Source organism: Mastigoproctus giganteus, chromosome 13, assembly GCF_048544385.1.
Source record: "Mastigoproctus giganteus isolate SK-2022 chromosome 13, ASM4854438v1, whole genome shotgun sequence".
NCBI classification, from domain to species: Eukaryota; Metazoa; Arthropoda; class Arachnida; order Uropygi; family Thelyphonidae; genus Mastigoproctus; species Mastigoproctus giganteus.
Window position 1 is genome coordinate 96,870,017 of NC_143587.1, and position 23,569 is coordinate 96,893,585.

General features: G+C 37.1%; 1 protein-coding gene across 3 annotated transcripts in view; it reads right to left on the minus strand.

Moving 5' to 3' along the window:
- LOC150076273 (CCR4-NOT transcription complex subunit 7-like) overlaps nucleotides 1-23,569 on the minus strand; it is a 153,532-nt gene that overhangs the window by 14,665 nt on the left and 115,298 nt on the right. For all 3 annotated transcript variants that reach the window (XM_090387819.1, XM_090387817.1, XM_090387818.1), the window contains exon 4: nucleotides 9,503-9,664. In XM_090387819.1, the coding sequence (XP_090243945.1) occupies nucleotides 9,503-9,664 (162 nt within the window). The remainder of the gene's footprint in view (nucleotides 1-9,502; nucleotides 9,665-23,569) is intronic.

Sequence of the window (23,569 nt, forward strand, 5' to 3'; positions counted from 1 at the left end):
AGGGGATGAATCAGATTGGTACACTTGATATTGATGGTTCAACTATTGATCCTGCTCAGGTAGCAAACAAACTAAATGAATATTTTGCATCGACATTCACACAGGAGGAGTTATTCAGCGAGGGGAATGCCAGAGGTGTATTAAACTCTGGCAGTAAGCTAGATAATCTTGTAATAACTAAGAGTAAAGTGGAGGAGAAATTGTTCAAGATAAACACAAGAAATGCACCTGGGGTGGATGAAAATCTATTCAGTTTTATTAAAGGAGGCAGCAAAGGAAGTAAGCAAACCCTTAGCCATAATTATAAGAGCTTGAGAATCAGGGGAGGTACCCACAGACTGTAGATGTGCAAATGTGACCCCAATTCACAAAGGAGGATCAAAGGCTGACACAAGTAATTATAGACCTGTGAGTTTAACTTCTGTTCTAGGAAAACTAATGGAGGCACTGGTTAAAGAAGCACCACAGGATCATCTAGACAAGACTTCAGTTATTGCTCGGACACAGCATGGTTTTGTTAAGGGAAAGTCTTGCCTGATCAATTTGATTGGATACTATGATGCGGTCACAAAAGAACTGGATGCAGGGAATAATTTTGATATTATATATTTAGATCTTAGAAAGGCTTTTGATATTGTTGCACATGGAAGACTGCTGCACAAATTGGAGCAGTGTGGCATTGAAGGCAAATTGCTGATCTGGATAAAGGGATGGTTGAGGGGGAGAAGACAGAAAGTGGTAATCAATGGACACTGCTCATCGTGGACTAATGTTATTAGTGGAGTCCCTCAGGGTTCAGTGTTGGGTCCATTATTGTTTTCTGTATTTATAAATGATATTGATGATGGTATATCAAGCTTAATGTCCAAGTTTGCAGACGATACAAAGGTTGGCAGGGTTGTTAGGGACACTACTGACACTATGCTGCTGCAACAGTTTCTGGAAAGGTTGAGCAGATGGGCCGAGAGGTGGCAAATGAAGTTTAACATTGACAAATGTAAAGTACTACATATGGGAAACAGCAACCCCAAAGCAACGTATCAACTAGGGCTTGCAAACCGGTTTTATAAAACCGGTTAAATCGGTTTTCATATTGAGTTGGTTAAAACCAAAACCGAGCTTCTAAAACCGGATTCGAATAATTTCTTAGTTAGCCCTCGAATATAGTTTTTTGTTACGCACATTTTCTTTTGTTTGTTCGTTTGTCTGGATCATTCAACTGCTTTATGTTTTAAACATGTTTTTTATTTTATTTTATTTTATGTTTAGGTACGAATCTCATGGGCAAGTGGCCCAAATCTAGGAGGGGTACCTTTTATCTTCCCACCTGTACCATGGCACAATGCAGGTGTACTCATTTACGACCGCGTGAGTCGGAGCGACAGCGTAAAAGAAAATGCTCAACATTTCTCCGTTCCATCAATCTTGTTCGCCAGGCAAGTTATGGAATGCGCCTTATTGATGGTTACCCACTAGAAACAGATTCGCTGAATATTGCATCAAATTTCAATCGTAGAAAGTTTTTTGCTTCTTTATTCCTATTAAATTTGCGATCAAATGTTCTCCAAAAAGCAGCTTCATCAAATATAGCGTTCATATAATTTTTGAAAATACAATAGATTTAACTGAGGGAAAAAAATTGCAAGTAAATAAATAAAAAAAATTCTTTCGTGAAAATTTTGAAACTTGCCTCGTTTAGACTCTTCACTTCAGTGCTTGTGGGAGTGACACATAGTATTGTGCTTTTGTCTTCTTCAATACAGTAAACCCTCGCTATTCGCGGGGGTTACGTTCCTGAGAAATGTCGCGAATACCGAAAACGCGAATACTGAGTTATGGCTCCCATAGTAATAAAGGGGTTCCGTTCCAAAGTATGAAATATATAAGAAAAACTAGTCTAAAATTTTGTCTATGTATATATTATATGTACCTTTATAATATGACTGTACATGACAGTACATAGTGAAATGCAAGCATATGGCATCGAAATGAAAATAAGAAACAATTTAATATTAAATGTAATATTTATTAGAAATTTAAACAAATCTTTCAAATTACGTAGCGCCTTTGCTAGCAAAAAAAAAAAAAAACATCCCGCCAGTGCTATCGCCAGTGTCGCTAAAGTGTTGATAAAGAAGTTTTGCCTTTTCACGAATGATGAGTGAATTTAACGGAATTTTATTTTGAATTCGGTCTTTTATCCACAGATTTAAAGCTTTTCCATTTTTTTTAATTTAACATCACGAGTTACAGAGCAAATTTTTGAAGCAATTAGCGCGGTTTCACGGACACTACGGCAGATTTTTTCTTCCGATTTCTTGATTGATCGTACTGTTGACTCATTGATTTTATAATGTTTTGCCACTGAGGAGACACTTTCACCATTAGAAATTTCGTCTAATAACTCAATTTTATTCGCTAGTGTCATCACCTTCTTTGATATTTTCACATTTCTCTTTTTATTCGTAGCCATATTTTTGTAGGGGTTAGAACGAACTTGACCACAATAAAGTCACTTTCTTCCGTTAACGCACTCGAAAAAGTCTGTTTTACACTGAAAAACGGTAGAGTTATCATTTTTGTAAGCATATCAATTTATAAATTGATAAATTTATTCAATTTATAAACATATAAATTAAAATCAAACGACGAAACCTTCCATGACTAACACATACTGAACAAGGATTAGCGAGAAACATCCACGCTCCCGATTTTTTCACCCCTCTCACCCACCCACTGAGCGCTGTTTTGACCGGGAAAGATAATTTTAGCCACGCCCATGTTTTTTATGGCGGAAAATATTCACGGCGTTTTAAAATTCACATTTTTGTAGGTTTCATTTTATATTAAATCGGCGATCGCGAATACGCGAAACCGCGAATAGCGGGGGTTTACTGTATTTTTATTTAAAATTGTCGGTGATATAAGTTCCTACTAATTAATATTTATTACTCTTAATATGTCTAAGATGAAATCAAATGTATGGAATTATTTTGCTCGAAAAAGCAAAGATGAAGCACAATGTTCGAAATGTCAGAAGATAATGAAGTCGTCTGGAGGATCTACATCATCTTTGATGTTGCATTTAAAGAAAATGCATCAGATTGATATTAAACAAGATAACAGTGAACCTCCCGTAAAAATGGTTAGAAAACTTATCGTTAAAAAATCTATGGAAGAAGAGATTTCAAAATTAGATGGATTTTCTTTTAATTCAGTTGCCAAGAGTGAGTTTATACAATCAAGCCTTCACCTTCAGAGAAATAAATCCGATAAATTACCACCAGCCTCAGTGAATGGAATTAAAAATGTGGTTCTGAATTATTATAAAACTAAGAAAGAAGAACTCATTCAGCATTTCAAAAATTCATTGGTTTTGGGTGCACGGTATTCATCGACTCTAGACGAATATACGTCTATACAAAATAAAAGGTATATGAATATAAATGTGCATTCAAAAGACAATCATTGGTCGTTAGGTCTTATTGAGATTAATGGTTCACTTGACAGCAGAAGAACTGAGCAAATTGTGAATGGACACTTGAAGGAATTTGGTTTGAACTTGGATGAGGATATTGTTGCCTGCACCACCGATGGAGCAGTAATGATGATTAAGTTTGACAAGCAAATTACGCCTAATCATTAACAATGTATAGCCCATTGTATACATCTGTCAGTTATAGATGTACTCTATGAAAAATAAATCAATTATGGTGCCACAGTCTCTGAGTCTCCCAAAGACAATGAAGACAGTAGTGATGATGAAGAAGTTGAAGAAACACAGCAAGGCATGCTTTATCAAACCGACTTTACCGATGAGCTCATTTATTTCTTCAATCCAGTGGCCAATAATGCACAAACTATTAACAAAGTCAGAAAATTTTGCAAGCTTTTTCGAAAATCGCCTACCAAAAATGACATATTACAAAATTTAATGGGAAAGAATATAAACTTATATTAAATTGCAAGACTAGATGGGATAGCACATTCTATATGATTGAGAGATTTTTGAAATTGAAAAATTGCATTCCAAATGCTCTATGTACAGTACTGTCAACTGAAGCTGTGTCTGACGATGACTGGAAAACACTTGAATTGCTACGTGAAACTTTGCGACCAGTTGAAATGATTCTGAAGATACAGACTTACTTAAAGCAGTCTTCAATAGAATTTCTGCTTGCTAAGCTTGATACAGCAGAAAACCCATTTGCTTTAAAGTTTCACCAAAGCCTTTTGCAGCGGTACAATGTAAGACGAAATTGCCAAACTATGGCTTTGCTGAGCTATCTACACAACCCCAAAAAGTTTAGGAAAGAAGATTCAGGTTCAAGAACTTTTGATTTTCCAAGTAAGCAAGTTTAGTAAAAGCATGCTGAAGAGATTTATCAGAGATTATTTGCAAAACATTCCGAAGAAGTCTTAGCGTTGAATGAAGAAACTGAAAATAAACGAACTGTTCTTTTAGAAGAAAACAGACTCGTCTGGTTCCGATGTTGGAGATACACTCATGCGAGAGTATGATAGTGTAATAAAGATATTAACTGAAAAACCTTCAAAATATCCGAGTGAATTGGAAATCAGCAAAGAATTTAAAATTTTGGAGGCAACTAGCAGTAGAAGTGAAAAGCTGGAGAAAGTTTATAGAGCACTGCTGACCATTAAACCAACAAGTGTCCAATCTGAGAGAGTGTTTTCGATCACTGGTTTCTTTAACACAAAAATAAGGTCAAGTCTATCAGGAAAAATGCTTAATATACTGTTTTTTAAGGGATCATTTTCAGAAAAAAGCTGAGCAATAAATAGTAAAGTAATTTCTCCAAGCTGTTTTTTTTTTCGCATTATTTTTATTTTTTTGTCTACTATACGAGAAGATAGTTTTTATTCAAAGGATTTGAATACAATTTGTAATTTTATATAATTCCAAGCTGGTTATTTTTTTGGAGCACTTTAATTTTTTTATTTTTTTTACTATAAGAGATGATAGATTTTGTTTAAAAGATTTGATTACGATTTATACAAGCTACCCAGGATAAAATAAATACCTGTGTTATAAGCTTTTAATTATTTTCCCTAAGTCTGAGAAAATCGGTTTTAAAACCGGTTTTAAGAGTAAACTTCAGTTAAACTCGGTTTTGAAATTTCTCGGTTTTATGCAAGCCCTAGTATCAACTCTGTGGTACTACACTGACAGTGGTAGAGAATGAAAAGGACCTGGGGGTAATTGTGCAGGCAGATATGAAGTTCTCTGATAGTGCAGACAGGCTGCAAGAGTAGCTAATGGTGTCTTGTCAATGATATACAGGAATTTTTCTAGCAGGGATAAGGAGGTGATTATTCCCTTGTATAAGGCAATGGTCAGGACACACCTTGAGTACTGTATACAGGTCTGGAGGCCTCATTTCAAGAAGGGCAAAAAGATTAGTGAATGGAACAAAGGGTTGCTCTTACGAAGAAATGCTTAAGTTTTGCAAATTACAGTGTCTAGAGACTAGGCACTGGCGAGGTGATCTGAGAGAGGTGTATAAAGTCTTGAATGGTTTGAGCATGCTCAATGCCGATGGGATTCTTCCTCTTGCTCAGAATAATCACCCGAGAGGGCATAAATTCAGATTGAGGAAAGACAGATGTGCGGCAATTTTGCCTTTAGCCAGGAGGGTAGTTGGTGGGTGGAACAGACTTCCATCCCTTGTTCTGGAAGTTGATAGCCTAAATAAATTTAAGGCTCAGCTGGACAGGTATTTCGAATGAACGGATGGGTGAAATGGAAGTGTTTTTTTTTTTTTTTTTAGCTGATGCTGCATGTTTGTTTTCTTGCATCATATGCATCTACTAATGCTAATATATGCCTGCACAATTACCCCCAGGGCCCTTTTCATTCTCTACCACTGTCAGTGTAGTACCACTACGTTCATACGTTACTCTGGGGTTGCTGCCTCCCATATGCAGTACTTTACATTTGTCAATATTAAACTTCACTTGCCACCTCTCAGCCCATTTGCTAAACATTTCTAGATCCTGTTTCAGCAGCGTACTGTTATTAACAACCCTGTTGACCTTTGTATCATCTGCAAACTTGGACATTAAGTCTGATATACCATCATCAATATCATTAAAAAATACAGAAAACAACAATGGACCCAACACTGAACCCAGGGGGACTCCACTAATAACATTAGTCCACGAAGAGCAGTGTCCATTGATTACCACTCTCTGTCTTCTCCCACTTAACCATCCCTTTATCTATAGCAGCAATTTGCCTCCAATGCCAGACTGCTCCAATTTCTGCAGCAGTCTTCCATGTGCAACTGTATCAAAAGCCTTTCTAAGATCCAAATATATAATATCAAAATTATTATTTGCATCCAGTTCCTTTGTGATCACATCATAGTATCTAATCCAATTGGTCAGACAAGACTTCCCCTTAACAATCCCATGCTGTGTCCAAGCTATAACTGAAGTCTTGTCTAGATGATCCTGCAATGCGTCTTTAACCAGTGCCTCCATTAATTTTCCTGGAACAGAAGTTAAAATAACAGGTCTGTAATTACCTGTGTCTTCCTTTGATCCTCCTTTGTAGAATGGGGTCACATTTGCACATCTCCAGTCCATCTGTAATTACCTGTGTCTCCCTTTGATCCTCCTTTGTAGAATGGGTTCACATTTGCACATCTCCAGTCCATGGGTACCTCCCCAGAGTCCAAAGAAGCTCTCATAATTATGGCTAAGAGTTTGCTAACTTCCTTTGCTGCCTCCTTTAATAAAACTGGATAGATTCCATCCACCCCAGGTGCCTTTCTTATGTTTATCTTGAACAATTTCTCCTCCACTTTACTCTCAGTTATTACAAAATTATCTAGCTTACTGCCAGAGTTGAATACACCTCTGGCATTCTCCTCCCTGAATAACTCCTCATGTGTGAATGTAGATGCAAAATATTCATTTAGTTTTTTAGCTACCTGAGCAAGATCATCAACAGGTGAACCATTGATATTAGGCGGACCAATCTGATTTATCCCCTTCCTTCTAAAGTTTACATAAGTAAAGAACTCTTTGCTATTTTGCTTTGCATCCTTTGCCAAAGATTTCTCGTAATCTGCCTAACCTTCTTTGTGACTTGGTTGCAGACCAGCTTATATCTATCATAGGCTTCCGTGTCACCTGTTAATTTATATGTATCCCATGCATTTTTCTTCTCAGCCACACGTCTAATTAGTTCATCTGACATGCATTAAGGCCTAAACCTTGAACAATATTTCTTAGTTGGTATGAAAAGCCTAGTAGCTTCCAAGATTAATTCTTTGAATGCTCCCCATTTTGAATTTGCTGTTGGTAACATCATCAGTTGGTCCCACCGTATACAATTAAATACTGTCTTAGACCACCGTAGTCACATTTACAAAAGCAAAAACCCTTCCCTTTACCCGTGATGGTAGTTGCCTCTTTGAGTAAATCCCACTTCAGCACACTGTGATCACTGCCACCCTTATGCAGAACCATAGTGGTTCCTTTATCTGCAGATTGTTAATGCATGAAGAATTACTACTGATAATCAGATCAAGAGTATTAATCTAATCTGATCTAGAGTAAGTTGTCTCCCATGTTTGGGAGACAACTTACTCTAGTTGTCTCCCAAACATGCTGATGTAGAAAACAATCATCCAATAAATCCAGAAAAGCCTTGCTAGTGTGTGTAAGTGACCAACCCACAAATTCCAGTCAATATCCAGGAAATTAAAATACCCCATTATAAGACACTCTGATTTACTGGCCCACTCTATTTATCTGTGCAGTTGTTTATTATACTCATCAGAGTCATTAGGCCTATAACACACCCCTACTCTCAATTTTGCTTTCCCAGTGCTTATGTTACACCAAACTGACTCGACTCTGCACTGTTCAGCCATGTCGCCTGGCTGTACTTCCTTGGATTTTATGTGTTTCTTAACCAATAGCCTAACCTTTCCTCCCTTCCTATCCTGATTATCCTTCCTGTACATATTGTACTCCCCAAATTCCAGTTCTGTATTCCTTATATCTGTGTGACACCATGTCTCTGTTATCTCAACAATACTTGCTACTTGCGAATAAGTGACACTTCACATGACACCTGGCAGAATGCCATAAGAAGGGCCACATACAACTCCTCTAAACAACGTAGAACAAGTTGAAATGTGGAAACAACATATACCAAGAACTTGCTTAGTATAGCAAATTGATGGAAGACAACATTATACCCCAGTGGGGAGGAAAAAAAAAAAAACCCCCACTTTCATCTGTTTCATTTGCACATTCCTTTTAGTAATTTGTCCAATCCTTTAAATTCTTCAAATTTCCTAATTTTAAAGCACTACATGAGTTTATTTTAACAGCAATAGCAGCCATGATAACTTAATTTTCTGTATCAAATAACAACACCTGTAATCCCCTTATTAATTAAGGAAATCCCAAAGAACAGCCTCCAGAATGAGTCATCGTGGTCTGGGCCTAGGCCACTTGTCCTAAGACAGTCTGTTCAGACTTAGTTTGCAAGTGAATCAGAAGAAGAAACAAGAAGTGGCACAAACAGCTTAACAGATTCTTTAAAGATACCGAATTTAAAATTATAGCTAGGCCTATACGGAAGTTACACACTATATTGAACAATCGCTCTGTTCTTTCCGCGTTCGCAACACAAATTAATGATCTGGTATACAACGTTTCTTGTGGTGATTGCGACTCATCTTACCAAGGTTCGACGCGGTTTTCTCTTAATATTCGTGTAAATCAACACGAAGCCTCAGTTCGTGCTTCTCGTTCAGCAGCGTCAGAATTAGCCTTTCATGCCATTAATGAAAAACATACTTTTTTATTTAACGAGGCCAAAATACTTAACGTTCAACGTAATTATACGCGACTATTAATTGCAGAAACCGTTGAAATTAAATTACACGAGAATTCTGTTAATGTTCGGCGGCCATATTTGATCTCCGATGCGTGGACCTTTACGCGCATGCGCGAAGACATATAATCACTATTTAAGTTGCAGGTTTAGCCTGATTCGGTAATTTTCATTCCTGTGATCACGACAGTCCGTTGAAAAGCATTGTCAGCTTCAGGAAGGAAAATCGTTTTGAATATTTTCGTTAGATTCTTTTAATTGCGTTAATTTGAATTTTAATTGTTTTAAATTGATTTTGAATTGTGTTAAATTGATTATTTAATTATTTATATTTTACTTTAATGTATCGGTAAGTTGTCGATTTTTTCGTTTTAATTTCTGGAGGGTATCATACGGAAGTGTTCTACGTACTATATTGAGGTAAACTCCTCTTATTAATTTACTAATATACAGAGAGAGAATCGGATCTAACAGGCAGAAAATTGAGTAGGAGTACCACAAAATAAAATAAATTACTTAGGGGTGCCGTTATTACAAAAAGGTTGAAAACCACTGCTGTAGATATTATAAATGCTCAACATAGTACTCAAAAGTTATATTATATGTTCAATTTTGTATTCTTACCTATGGAATGAAAGCCATTTCACATTTTCATTTAATACTACTCCAGAGGTCATAAGCAACTGTGAAAATTCATTGGGATCAATACCTTCATCTTCATGTTTTTTGAATTGGATGCCAGATTTGATTAATAAATCAATGGAATCTTGTGCGTACATATCTTCTCTAAAATACATTAAAGAAATTTATTTTCAATTGTAGTGTATGAATATTTTTATTAAAAAGTTATAAATTATTTGACAAAATAGTTATAAATAAAAATAATTATATTCTGTAACCAAGTGGTCATGTACTATTTTGTAATGCAAGTAATCTCATAAGAACTGATGTGACCTGAACTTTAAAAGCTTATAGTGCAGTTACATGTGAATATTTGTTAAGTGGAATTATTTTTTTCTTCGTCTTAGTTTTCAGCCAAGTACAAATGACTGAAAAGTATGGTAATGGCACTGTGTTGAAAATTATATAAAGAAAGTAATGGAATCCACAGAAAGAAGCTATGTTCTGCAGAACCACACTAAAATTATTAATGCATCATTAAAATGCTCAAAATAAGCTTGTCAGCAATAAAGCACTTTTCCATGCCATAATTCAATTAGGGATAAAATAAGCTTGTCAACAATAAAACACTTTTTCATGCCATAATTCAATTAGGGATAAAATGACTTTTAACTAAAATGCTATTCTCAGATTGATTTCTGAATTATTTATCCAGTGAGTTAATACCTAAGAAATAATTTCATTAACATTCAGATACAGAGTGTGACATATGATGACTGGATGAATTTTTTTTTTTTTTTTTTGTAGTTGTTGGCGCATAGGTTTCTGTGGCCATAATGCACCTCCCAAGGTATTTGCAGTACTTTGATCCAAGCCCGAGGCGGGAATCGAACCCGCGACCTTTGGGTTGCCAGGCAAGCACTTTACCCACCCAGCTAGCCCAGTCGGCCTCTGGATGAATTAACTGGAGATATAAGAATTCATATAATCAATTTGTTTGGATAATCAATTCACTCAAAAAAGAGAAGCGGGATTTTTTGAGTCACTCACTGTTCTTTTTTTTTTTTTTTTTTTTTTTTTAACCCAACAACAGCAGCATCGATGTATATAAAATGCAAAAAAAAAAAAAAAAAAAACACACCACAGGAAATTTTAATTTTTCATCAAAGTGATGTAAATTTGAATATTAATATTTCTTGAGTATATTTTTGACTTTTGACCAGCACCCACTGATATCGTTGAAAGGTGTGAGAAGTATGTTCATAAAAATATGAGATCCCAGTTTTAGGATTTTTGTGTATGCCTATATGCTGGTTCATATAACAATAGGTTTAGGCATTTGTTGAGAATGCCAGGTGTTTATATAAAAAATTAATGTCACTGATAGAAAAATTACTTCTAGAGGGGAATAGGTATCTAAGATTAATTTTTTTGGTTTTGATATCATATTTTACGCGTCACTGTATAAATTTGAAGTGTGTTGGTTGGATTATTATTTTTGGTCAACTGTTGTTATTAGACTATTTTCTGCGCAGCTGATTATGTTGGTGCAGCAGTTCCCAACCGGTGGTGGTAGTTTGCAAACACCTGGGGGTTTGCACTAAAAATTTAGTAATGGCGTCTGCTTAGATTTACATAGCTATATTTTTGTTAACTACAAAATAGTTTAATATTAATTTATGTGGTTCAGTTCAAAATTTATATTTACTGTGGTTTCGGCCATGTGCCGAAATATAGTGAGCATGTGCAACAGAATTTAGTTGGGGAGATTGGGCGCGAACGTGCCAATATGTATTGCAACAGTCATCATGTGTCAGACAAACTTCGGTGGTTTGTGATATAAATATTATGTTGAAAGGGGTTCACTAGTCAAAAAAGTTTATGAACTGCTGTGTTAGTGGAATTCTTATTTTAATTTTTATAAGTGCCATTTTTAGTGATGATGTGCAAGCGAGCATTGCTTAGCATGCCAAGCATTGCTCGCTGAACATATGACTGACATTATTGTCCACAGTGCTAAAAAATAAAATAGCAAACCATTACAATTACACCAGTGTTTTACACTGGTGTAATTGTTATGTTGACTTTTATTTGTGATCTAATTCACATATATATGTGCATGACTGCAGAAATTTGGTCAAGCATGGGAAAGTGGCAGAAGCAAATCTAGCTCTCAAATTTTTAATCCTTTAAAAAAATTCCTTAAATCAAAAAAGTTAAAGTATATACATAAAAACTTATAAGATTAATTTTTATTTTTAAAGTTTTAAAACTTTCATTTAAATTTTAAAACTTTCATTTCATTTTCATGAATCAAAAATTAAAAATATATTTTTGCCATATATGCTTAAATGATTTTCACAGGGTCTCTCTGTATGCATTTAAATGCATATAAAAATATCTACTAGATATCATGCTGATTTTCAAATCCTGGTTTAATGTTAATTTATAATGAATAACTTAAAATAATTATTTTTATTATTAGCATTAGTAAAGGCACATGATGCCAGAAAGCTTATATACCATCAGACAAAAAAAAAAAAAACAACACTCATTTCACCCATCCACTTGCTCCAAATGTTTGTCTAGTTCTGCTTTGAATCTGTTTTTTTTTTTTTTTTTTTTTTAATATAAACCCCAGACATGAGAGGTATTAGAACCTATAGTACTTAGTACCGTGCTTGGGTTGGAGGTTGTAGTAGTAGTAGTAGTAGTGGCACTTGATGCAAGAAAGCAAGTGTAGGAGCTTATGCAGCATCAGCCAAAAAAAAAAAAAAAAAAACACACCATACCCTCCAATTGCCTGTCCAGTTCCTCCTTAAATTTATTTAACCTATCAACGTCCACAACGACAGATGGAAGTTTGTTCCAGCAATTAACCACCCGCTGGCTAAAGGCAAATTTCCACACATCTATTCTTTCTTAATTTGAACTTATGTCCCCGTAGGTTCGTATTCTGAACAAGTGGGAGGATCCCATCAGAATTCAGCGTGCTCAACCCATTCAAGGCCTTATAGACCTCAATCAGATCACCGCGCAGGTGCCTAGTCTCCAGCCACTGCAATTTGCAGAACTTAAGCCTCTCTTGGTAAGAGGATCCCTTCATTCCCCTCACCAATCGTGTTGCTCTTCTCTGTACACGCTCAAGCAAATCTACATCCTTCCTAAAATGAGGCCTCCAGACCTGTACGCAGTACTCAAGGCGTGGCCTGACCATTGCCTTATACAGAGGGACAATCACCTCCTTTTCCCTCTAGCAAAATTCCTATATATCATTGACAAAACCCCATGACCTGCCCTAGCAGCCTGTCTACATTGCTCAGAAAACTTCATATCTGACTGCACAATTACTCCCAGGTCTTTTTCATTTTCTACCACCTTAAGTGTAGTACCACATAGTTGGTACGTTTCTCTGGGGTTACTTCTACCCATATGCAGTACTTTGCATTTGTCAAGGTTAAACTTCAGTTGCCACTTCTTAGCCCATCTGCCCAAATTATCTATATCCTGTTGCAGTAGCACACTGCCATTACTGTCATTAACAACCCTGCCAACCTTCGTGTCATCTGCAAACTTCGACATTAAGCCTGATATACCTTCATCAATATCATTGATAAATATACAAAACAACAGTGGACCCAACACCGAACCCTGTGGGACTCCACTAATAACGTTAGTCCACGAAGAGCAGCACCCATTGATTACCACCCTCTGTCTTCTCCCACTTAACCATCCTTTTATCCATTGTAGCAACTTACCCTTAATACCATTCTGCTCCAATTTGTACAGTAGTCTTCCATGCGCAACAGTGTCAAAAGCTTTCCTGAAATCCAAGTATATGATATCAAAATTATTTTTTGCATCCAGTTCCTTTGTGACCACATCATAATAACCAATCAAATTTGTCAGACAAGACTTTCCCTTAACAAACCCATGCTGTGTCTGAATTATTGCTGCAGTCTTGTCTAGATGATCCTGCAATGCATCTTTAACCAGTGACTCCATTATTTTACCCGGAACAGAAGTTAAACTAACTGGTCTGTAATTATTCGTGTCACCCTTCGAACCTCCTTTGTGAATTGGGGATACATTTGCACATCTCCAGTCCGTGGGAACCTCCCCTGAATCCAAGGATGCTCTCATAATTATGGCTAAGGGTTTGCTTAGTTGCTTTGCCGCCTCCTTTAATATAACTGGATAGATCCCATCCGCCCCAGGTGCCTTTCTTATGTTTAACTTCAACAATTTCTCCTCCACTTTGCTCTCAGTTATTACAAAATCATTAAGCACACTGCTACAATTTGATAACCTTCTTCCATTTTCAAACTGTAATGATTCCTCACGTGTGAATGTAGATGCAAAATACTCATTCAGTTTGTTTGCTATCTGAGCAGGATCATCAACAGTCGAACCATCGATGTCAAGTGGACCAATCATATTCAGCCCCTTCCTTTTAGAGTTTATATAAGTAAAGAAATCCTTGCTGTTTTTCTTAGTATCTTTTGCCAAAGATTTCTCGTAATCCGCCTTTGCCTGCCGAACCTCCTTTGTGACCTGATTACAGACTAGCTTATATCTGCTACAGGCTTCTGTGTCGCCTGATAATTTATATGCATCCCATGCATTTTTCTTCTCTGTCACGAGTCTCATTAGTTCATTTGATAACCATTTAGGCCTAAACCTTGAACAATATTTCTTCATCGGTATGAAAAGTCTAGTAGCTTCCACGATTAATTCCTTGAATGCTTCCCACTTAGAATTTACTGTTTGTAACATCGTCAGTCGATCCCACTGTACAGAATTTAAAAACTGTCTGAGACCACTGTACTCCCCTTTACGGAAGCAAAAACCCAAAACCCTTTCCTTTACCCCTGATGGTAGTTACCTCTTTGTGTAAATCCCACTTCAGCACACTGTGATCACTGCCACCTAGTGGTTCCTTTATCTGCAAATTCTTAATACACGAATGATCACGAATGAGAAGATGAAAGAATATATTTGTTGTTGTTATTGGACTTGAACTTCTGTAGACTAATTTTCAGGAAATACGTATGAAGGAAGGTTGTTCCACAAAACAGCAGTTGAATGAATAAATGAGTAAGATGAAGATGAAAAGTTGGTTCTGTGAGTTTGAAGTTGGACAGTAAATGGATGTTGGCTGGTGGCTGCATGTGTTCGGACTGTTTTGAAAGAGAGAGCGGGAATTATAGAAGCCAATTCAGAAGAAAAGTGCCCATGGAAATATCTGTAGAAGAGGCATGCAGCAGAAACAGTGCGTCTATGAGACAGCGAGTGGAGAGAGTCTGTTAGAGATGAATCATTAATTAACCTAACTGCCCTTTTCTGAATGGAATCAAGAAGCCTGAGAGAGGTTTTGGGGGCACCACTCCAGATGTGGGAACAATATTCCATGGTAGGGGGGATTTGCGATTTATACAGGATGAGCAGCTGTTTGGAAGAAAAGTAATGCCGAGAGCGAAAGAGAAAACCAAGTTTTTTAGATGCAGAGGAAGCAATATTTGTATTGCTTCCTCTGCATCAAAGAGAGATTAGAAGTCAGGGTAATTCCCAAAAGAGATATATCATTTTGCCTAGAAATCAGAGTGTCACAAAAGATAAGCATAGGAGCAGAAGAATCCTTTTGCAAGATATAAGACAAGACTGAGTTTTAGAAGGATTGAAATCAACTAAGTTGTCTCTGCCCCACTGGAGAATTATCTGAAGATCTGCATTTAAGGAACTGGGAGCAGATTTTCGAGAAGTTGAAGCTGATTGAGCAGGGCAAGGTTTCTCAAAATGGAAAGTGGAATGCAATGTGCTATCATTGGCAAACCTATGGATAGGATTTCCAGTCAATGGAAGAAGATCATTAATACACAAGAGGAAAAGAGTGGGGGAAAGAACTGAACCTTGGGGGACACCGGCATTAGTGGAGAAGTTAGAAGACAGAGAGCCATCTACCATCACCCTCAGTGAGCGATCAGAAAAAACACTGGATAACCAGTTACAAAAAACAGATGGCAAACCATAAGATGAATGTTTGTTTAGAAGACCTTTATGCCAAACACAATCGAAAGCCTTTGAGATATCAAGAGCAACTACTTGTGTTTCACTGAACCTTTCCATTGAATTAGTCCATAAATGGGTAACATAAGCCAGAATATCACAACCAGTGGATCGACACTGACGGAATCTATACTGGCGATCGTTGATCAGACGGAAGGTTTCTAGGTAGTTTAAGAGTTGGCAGTTAATGGATTTCTCCATTAATTTAGAAAGAGTAGAAGTAATTGCAATGGGACGATAATTGGATGGGAGGGATTTGTCACCCTTTTTAGGAACTGGCTGGATATGAGCAAATTTCCAAGCAGAAGGAAACACACCTTTAGAATAAGAAAGTGAAAAAAGGTGGCAAAGAATAGGAGTAAGTTCAGAAGCACAGATTTTGAGAACAAGTGGAGATATACCATGGGGACCTGGAGCTTTCTTCCATCGAGATTCGTCAAAATCCTTTTGACATCCTTTTGATGGAAGACCACAGGAGGCACTGAATGGAGTATGTTGGAAATGGCGGGAGGTGTTTTACCAAGATCATTAATACATGAGCTGGAAGAAAAATGGGATACTAGCATGTCAGCTTTATCCTTGGCTGAAGTGACAACAGAACCATCTGGTTTGGACAGAGGTGGGAGCAGAGATGGGCAAAAGTTGCGGCCAATAGCTTTGGCAAGAGACCAGAATGCTCAGCTACTATTAGGGCAAGAAGCAAGTTTTCTACTCTTAGCCTGTTCAACTGTGTAATCTACTCTTAGCCTGTGGACTGTGTAATCAGTCCTGTTTTGGACTGATTAATGACTGCTTTACAATTGTTGCGAGCTTTGGTGTAGGCAGAAAATGAAACTGAAGAATTGGAAACAAGTCAATTACAATATGCAACATTCTTCTCTTGAACAGCCTTAGCACATTTATTGGAAAACCAAGGTTTAGATAAAGGACGAGATTTTAGAGTAGAGTGTGGAATAAAGGATTCCATTCCTACAAGAATAATTTCACCGACATGATAAGAAGTTTTGAAACAATAATCCGACCAAGGAAAAGAAGAAAAGAAATCTCGCAGGTCATCCCATTTTGCATTCTTGTAATGCCAAACAATACGAAGTTGGGAATAGCCATGAGATAAAGGCTCCATTGGAGAAGAGACAATCACCAAGTTGTGATCTGAGGTACCTAAAGGACCACTCACTTCAACCGTGTACTTAGAAGGGTTGTTTATCAGAAAAAGATCAAGCGTGTTGGCTGACTATGTACTTTTTCCTTACAGAACTGAAATTCTGTAAGAAAAAGTACATATGGTTTGGCAGACTGCAAGTGGAAATGGACATCGCTGAGAATAGAACTGAGACCACATATATTTGTAAAATGAACTAGGAAGTGTTTGTGGAGTTTAGATCTTTTCGCAGATATGCTTACTCTATTAGTTTGACAATTCATGGTGTATTCAATAGAAAGAAAAAGTGTGGGGGGGGGGGTCATGCTGTATGAAGTAATGAAATTTTTGGATATGGTGTAAATGTGGCAATATAACAGGATCCTTGACATAGTGTGGCCTCGACAATGTCCCCCCCCTCCCATACACACTACTCGGACTTCTTCCAGTCACTATCTGGCAGGGTAGAGGTAGCAAAATTATACACTAGCTGATCCGGAAGCCTCCTAAAGAGTTACCAATAGGTTCGGTCCAGTGTACTAACTAGCGGCCGGCCTGCGAACACCATTTTAGAGCTATACCCTTGAAATGTAAGGAAGACTGGAGCTCTCCATGATGTCCATCATAACCTCAAAAGTCATCAGTCATATTGCATGATGGAAGAGATGGGGAAGGGTTGACTGGAACTTAGCTCTGGAGACTAAACATGGGTTCCACCACTTCAAGCCTCCAATAAGTAAAGTGGTGGTATTGCACCGGTTGATGAGTCATCTACCACCTAGTATTGCCTGGTAACACAGAGGTGTGGCATTCCTCCGTGTAGTGTGGGCGTCACACCTCGACCCCTGCTTACGTTGATTCACACATGGGTGGTCGCCCACAGTGTGCTTGCACAGGGGGTTATACCCAGGATTAGTAACAGTCACACCATCATGAAGGTGCATGCAGAGGATTTGGCTGTCACAGACCATCCGGACTTCGCCAGAGCTGAGGACTGAAATTGATATGTTTTTGGTTGAAAAGAAGCATGCGCTCGTTGAAAGAATTTCCAACATGAAGTGGTTAGCTCAGCTTAGTTATTTAGTTGATATTTTCTTCAACATGAATGCCCTTAATCTGCAGCCTCAAGGAAAAAAGGAAAATAGGATTTCTGCAAGTGAAAAAATAACAGTGTTTCAAGAAAAGCTCGAGTATTGGCTAAAAAAGGCAGAGCAACATAAAATTGCATCCTTTCCCACCCTTTGTTTGTTCTTGGAGGATGCTGATTGGGTTGATTTCAGTGAAATCAAGGATGGCGGCGTGATCACCCACTTAACAAAACTATCTTTGTGTTTCAAGGAATACTTTCCTGAACTAGAAAGGTCTATATATCAGTGGATTGTAAACCCATTTCTGTGTAACTTGACTGAAATCCCCGATAGTGTTAATGGTTTTGCAGAGCAAATGATGGAGCTTAGGTCAAGCAGCCAGTGCAAAATGTTATTTGAAGAAAAGAAGGACCATCTGGAGTCTTTCTGGTTAACAATTCACGATGAATATCCTGTGGTAGCTGGGGAGGCTGTGATGCAATTATTGCCGCTTCCTAGCACCTACATGTGTGAAGTAGGATTTTCCACTCTTGCCTTCATAAAGAGCATAAAACAAAACTGTTTGTTGAACCCCGAATACGGTGTGAGGTGCGCTCTGTCTTCAATTGCTCCCAATTTTGTGGAACTAGTAAATAAGATGGAGCAGTGTCATTATACTCATTAGCTGGATTCTGGGTGATGAAATATTCACGATGAATAATTACCAAATTTTTTGTGGCTGCTAAAATGTTTAGAGATGTTAAAAATAAAGACATTGCATCAAACATATTGTTTGCTTCCTATTTTTTAGCCATCTCTCTTTGCTTGTCATATATGTTTTCTGTGCAGTTAGTGTTTTATCTATATTGGGTAAAAAGGACTTTCTGATAAGCGGTTTTGGTAATGAAGGAACACGTTTGGGAAGCATTGGTTTAGAGTGTTTTGGTCAACACCACAAATCTACATAATTTTGTAACATTTGTATAATAAGTAATCAGCAGTTATTCGCTTATTTTACTCACTGTGGCATGCAAATTTCATCAGATGTATCACCAGGAGTCACACTTTTCAAAAATAATGTAAATTCCCATCAATTGTCAGCACTATAGGGCTAGCACAACTCCAACAGAAACAGAGGGTGTCAGCCATTTGTCTGATGGGGCATCTAAAAAAATGAATGGTGTCATATGTATATGGCTGATGTGGCAGCCAAGTGTTTATACAGTGCTACTTTTTACTCATATAACTTTTCTAAGCTATAAATTTCTTTCTTGCATGCATGTTATTAAAGTATGATGCCTAAAGAATACAGCAAGTTGCCAAAACAAAAAATTTTTTTCTTGCAACTTCACAAAAAGGAATGTGTTTCATCTGAGCAACTCAAGTTGCCACTGTCAGCACAGCTTAAGAGTGTTTATTCTACTGCATGATTAGCTACGGTTACTTTCTGCTCTTTTATGAAGGCTGATTGGAATTTAAGGTTTGTATTTAGTAATATTTTATTAATAAAGTAGAGTGGCTTCTTAATTTATGCAAGGGTTACATTCCAGAACATCTCGTGCAATTTAAATTCAAGTGTAACGTAAATAACCACCAAAGAATGTGATAATAGGCCTATGAGAGTAACTCTCACATCTAGCTAAGTTACCCCTACCGGCACAAACAAAATGAGCAACCAAAGAGATTGATTCACCTTTACTGATTTACCTTTTTTTTTGTACAGTAAGAAAAGTATGGTCACTATAACCAACATATACAGAACACCACAAACAACAACAATTGACAGAGAGAGAGAGAGAGAGAGATGTTGGGGTGGAGGATGGCCGTAGGCAGATTGATGAGAGGGATCATCATGGTCAGATACCTTTCCCTTGGATTCAGACAGACAGGTGGGGATGGAGGTGTTATGCTAACCAGAGAGGTAGAGGGTTCACTTGACCGCTTCCTGTTCCTGGAGCACTTTAAAAAGGAATCCAGAGTTAGCTGCTTTGCACGTTGCCTCTTCTCATGCAACAACTCATAGTAGCAACCAAGTTCTAGCGTGACTTTATACGTTGCACTTTAGAGCTTTTCAAGATAAGGGTCTTCATCAGCTAACAGATTTAGGCCTTAATCTATAACATTTAATGCTTTCAATATTCCTTTCACTGTCAGGCTCCATTCTTCTTTAACTTCTGGGCTTTTGCTCGCTGCTGCCTCCTCCTCCTCCTCCTCTTCAATGCAATGCTGCTCCAGTGCAAACAGATCTTCATTTGTCAGTTCCTGCTGATGTAAATAAATTAAATCATCGACATCAGTTTCCTCCACTTCAGTGAACCCTATCTATTTAGCAAGATTCATGCATTTGTCTTTAGTCTATGCATAATCTTCATCAGTATCAGAGCCTTTGAAGGAGTTGCTACGATCTGGACATAACTTATGCCATGGACTTTGATTGTTGTTGTTGTTATTTGGTTTTTTTTTTTAGGGGCATTAGCAACTAAGGCCATATTGCTCCGGGGATATGCGGTGGTCATTCCCTGACCTTTCCGCATCCTCCGTATTTGGTGATCACGGGCTAGAACCCCGGTCTAATCAAGAAGCGTGTGCTACTCACTGCTGCTCCTGCCCACCTGGCTACGGAGGCGCCTGCCATGGACTTTGAATACAGTTATGTGGAACTTCACAGCATGCAGCACCAGATGAATTTTAAAGCATCTTTTATATTGAAGGCTCACCAACATTGCTGCACACTCATCTGGTCGTTCTCGGTCTTGTCAATTAGATCAACCAGAATGCACTTTAAATACTGAGCCTCAAAAGATTTAATACCATGTTGGTCCATAGGCTGGAGTACTGAGGTTGTATTTGCCAGGAAAAAAGCAATCTTGATATTGGAACAGACATCAACAATACTGGGTGAATGGCTTGTGGCATTATCAAGAATAAATAAGATGTTGAGCGGAATTCCTTCTGCCTTGCAATACACTTCCAATTTTGGTCTTAACCGAGATCCAAGATAACTTCTGAAAGTAACAGCAGTCATCAACCCTTTAGAGCTTGAGACCAGTACGACATGCATGTACGACCTGCCTCATGCCCTGAAAGGTTATGAAAACCCTCATAACCTTTCAGGGCATGAGGGTTTTGATAATGGTAAATGCAGACAGGTTTCAGTTTCTGACCCTCCATATTAGCACCAAACAGAAGTGTTAGCTGATCTTTCGTTGCCTTAAAGCCAGGCACAGTCTTTTCAAATATAAGTGCGTTCAAGCATTTTTTCCCAATATAAAATATCTGTTTGGGTATGTACCCCCCTCTCGTGGCGCTGTCCGTAAATATGGTTACCACACATTATTTTACATTTGCTTAAAGTAAGAAGTCACTATCAGCATGCAATCTCTCTCTCTCTTTTTCTCCCTTCCTCCCCCTTTCCCCACATATGGAAACGCTATAATTGTTTAAAAATCTATACAGTTTGTAAGTATGAAATTATTCCCAGTTTGACAGAGAGAACTAGGTGTGTGTGTGTGTGTGTGTGTGTGTGTGTGAGAGAGAGAGAGAGAGAGAGAGAGAGAGAGAGAGAGAGAGAGAGAGAGAGAGAGAGAGAATTCTTGCAACAATCACTTTAAAATGTATTAGACTCAACTTTTCTAGAACCTTATTATAAACAAAATCATCATAAGTTACTGATGTTATTGTCTATTAAACATGGCTGAAAACAAAAGATGTCAGTGTCATTTTATTTTTTTATTTATTTATTTTTATTTTTTTTTTTTGGTTATGCCAAAATAAGTTTAACAAGATAAGAACAGGTCTGTATAAATTAAGAGAAATTTTTAAAATCAGATACTCTTATTAACACTAAAGATATTTCTCAGTTCTAATATAAGATGTTAAGAATTTTTTAAGCTTTGCTGTGACAGATGCAAAATTTATTATTATATTTCCATTTTATCTTAATTAGATAATATGCAAAATATAATTATACTGAGAAAAAATTCAATCAATTTGTAATGAGTTGTAATGAGTGCATGTAATGAGTGATTCATAATTTCTGTTTCTGTCAACACTGATGAACTGTTGGCTCTAATTTTAATCATGATAAACAAAAATAGGCCACTGAGTAAAGCTCATTGGTCAGTTGCAAAACAGTACAGCAGTAGTTCTGCAACTGACCACTAAGAACTTTAATGGCATTTGTTTATGTCAGGATTAAAGTTAGAGTAACTAGATTTTGGTCATATAGCTTGATGAATACAAGTTATACATCAAGTGTTATGTTGCTGTTTATTATGTATAACTGTAGATACCTGTGTGAGAGAAAGAGAGAGAGAGAATCCATTTCATGGGATGTTATTTGCCATGTAACATTTGTAATCCATACAAAAAAGAGTGGCATTTCTTTCTTTGGCATTACTGCTTACAGAACGTCATAACTTAGCACAAACTGCTCTTGCCAATTACAGTTACATAAGCTGATCATACAGTACTTGTGTGAGCTGGTGAATGGTTTGACATCACTTTAGAACAGCTGCGAGTAGTAGACAGAAAATGCTCAGTGTGGGCATAGCTGTAAAAATGTATGTTTGATTACATTTGTAATAAGTAGCTATTTACAGATGTGATTAACCATGGAAGCTACTCGAAAGGAAAAAAGTACATAAATATACATTAGAAAAGACATAACCAAAAAAATCAAATACATACCCTGATTTGCAGAACATTAGAATTGTTTAATTTGAACATGGAGGTGTGATGTGACAATTTTTACACTTTTCATTTTTTAACTTGGCTTGACAAAGTTTTATTGAAAACAAAAGGAAAGTTCCTGAAATGGCTTCTTTTCTCTTCAGTAATCTCTTCAGTAAATAGTGACTTAGTTTATGCACACATAAAAAACTGATTTAATTCCACCTAACCAAGGTAAAACTGCTGTCCAAATGCAAGGTACTACATTTTATAGCAGAAATCCTAGAATAACATACCCTTTGGTAGTGCCACATTCGAGATAAGGGAGAATGAATAAGACCTAGGAATAACTGTACAGTCAAAGTTCTCTGAGTGGTGCACCCAGCTGCTACAACAGCTCACAGACTTCTATCACACAGGAATTTTGCCAGCAGGAAAATAATTATCCTGTTGTGTAAGGTATGAAAAGGGTGCAGAGAAGATCACCAAGATTAGTCAGGGGCACAAATGCAAATAAAGTATACTTATGTTTAAGTTTTTAAATGGCTTGAGTAAAACAAATGATACTCTTTCTTGGGAAATACACAAAAAAAAGAATCAACTTCCATCTGGTGTTGTGGAAGTTTTGAACAAATTTAAAAAAGGATTTAGACAAATTATTACAGGGGATGGACAAATCATGTGGGTAGTTTTTTTTTTTTGGCTGATGCTATATAAGTTGCTTGCTTGCATCGTTTTCTCATTACTAACACCACGATTTCACAATTGTTTACATTTTTTCATACATTTTTTTTTTAGATGTACCCACACACAGCATTTTCTCTCTCTTACTGGGTATGTAAATGTTGGGAAATCAAGTATTTTGTACTGTTAGTGACTGCAGTGCATTCCAGTTTCAGTGGCGTGAACAAACAAAATGGATTACATGTGAATTCCTTATGATTCTACATACAGTTCTTGGGTAAGCAGAAAGAAACGTAAATTTTAATGGTGAATGTTTTATGATACTATAACTGTACTATATTATATATTAGCAAAATTTCATTATAGCTCCATTCAAATTTTTCAGATAGTATGAATCAGAGCTGTAATACTCAATAGGTTCTACGTTGAAAATAATATTAG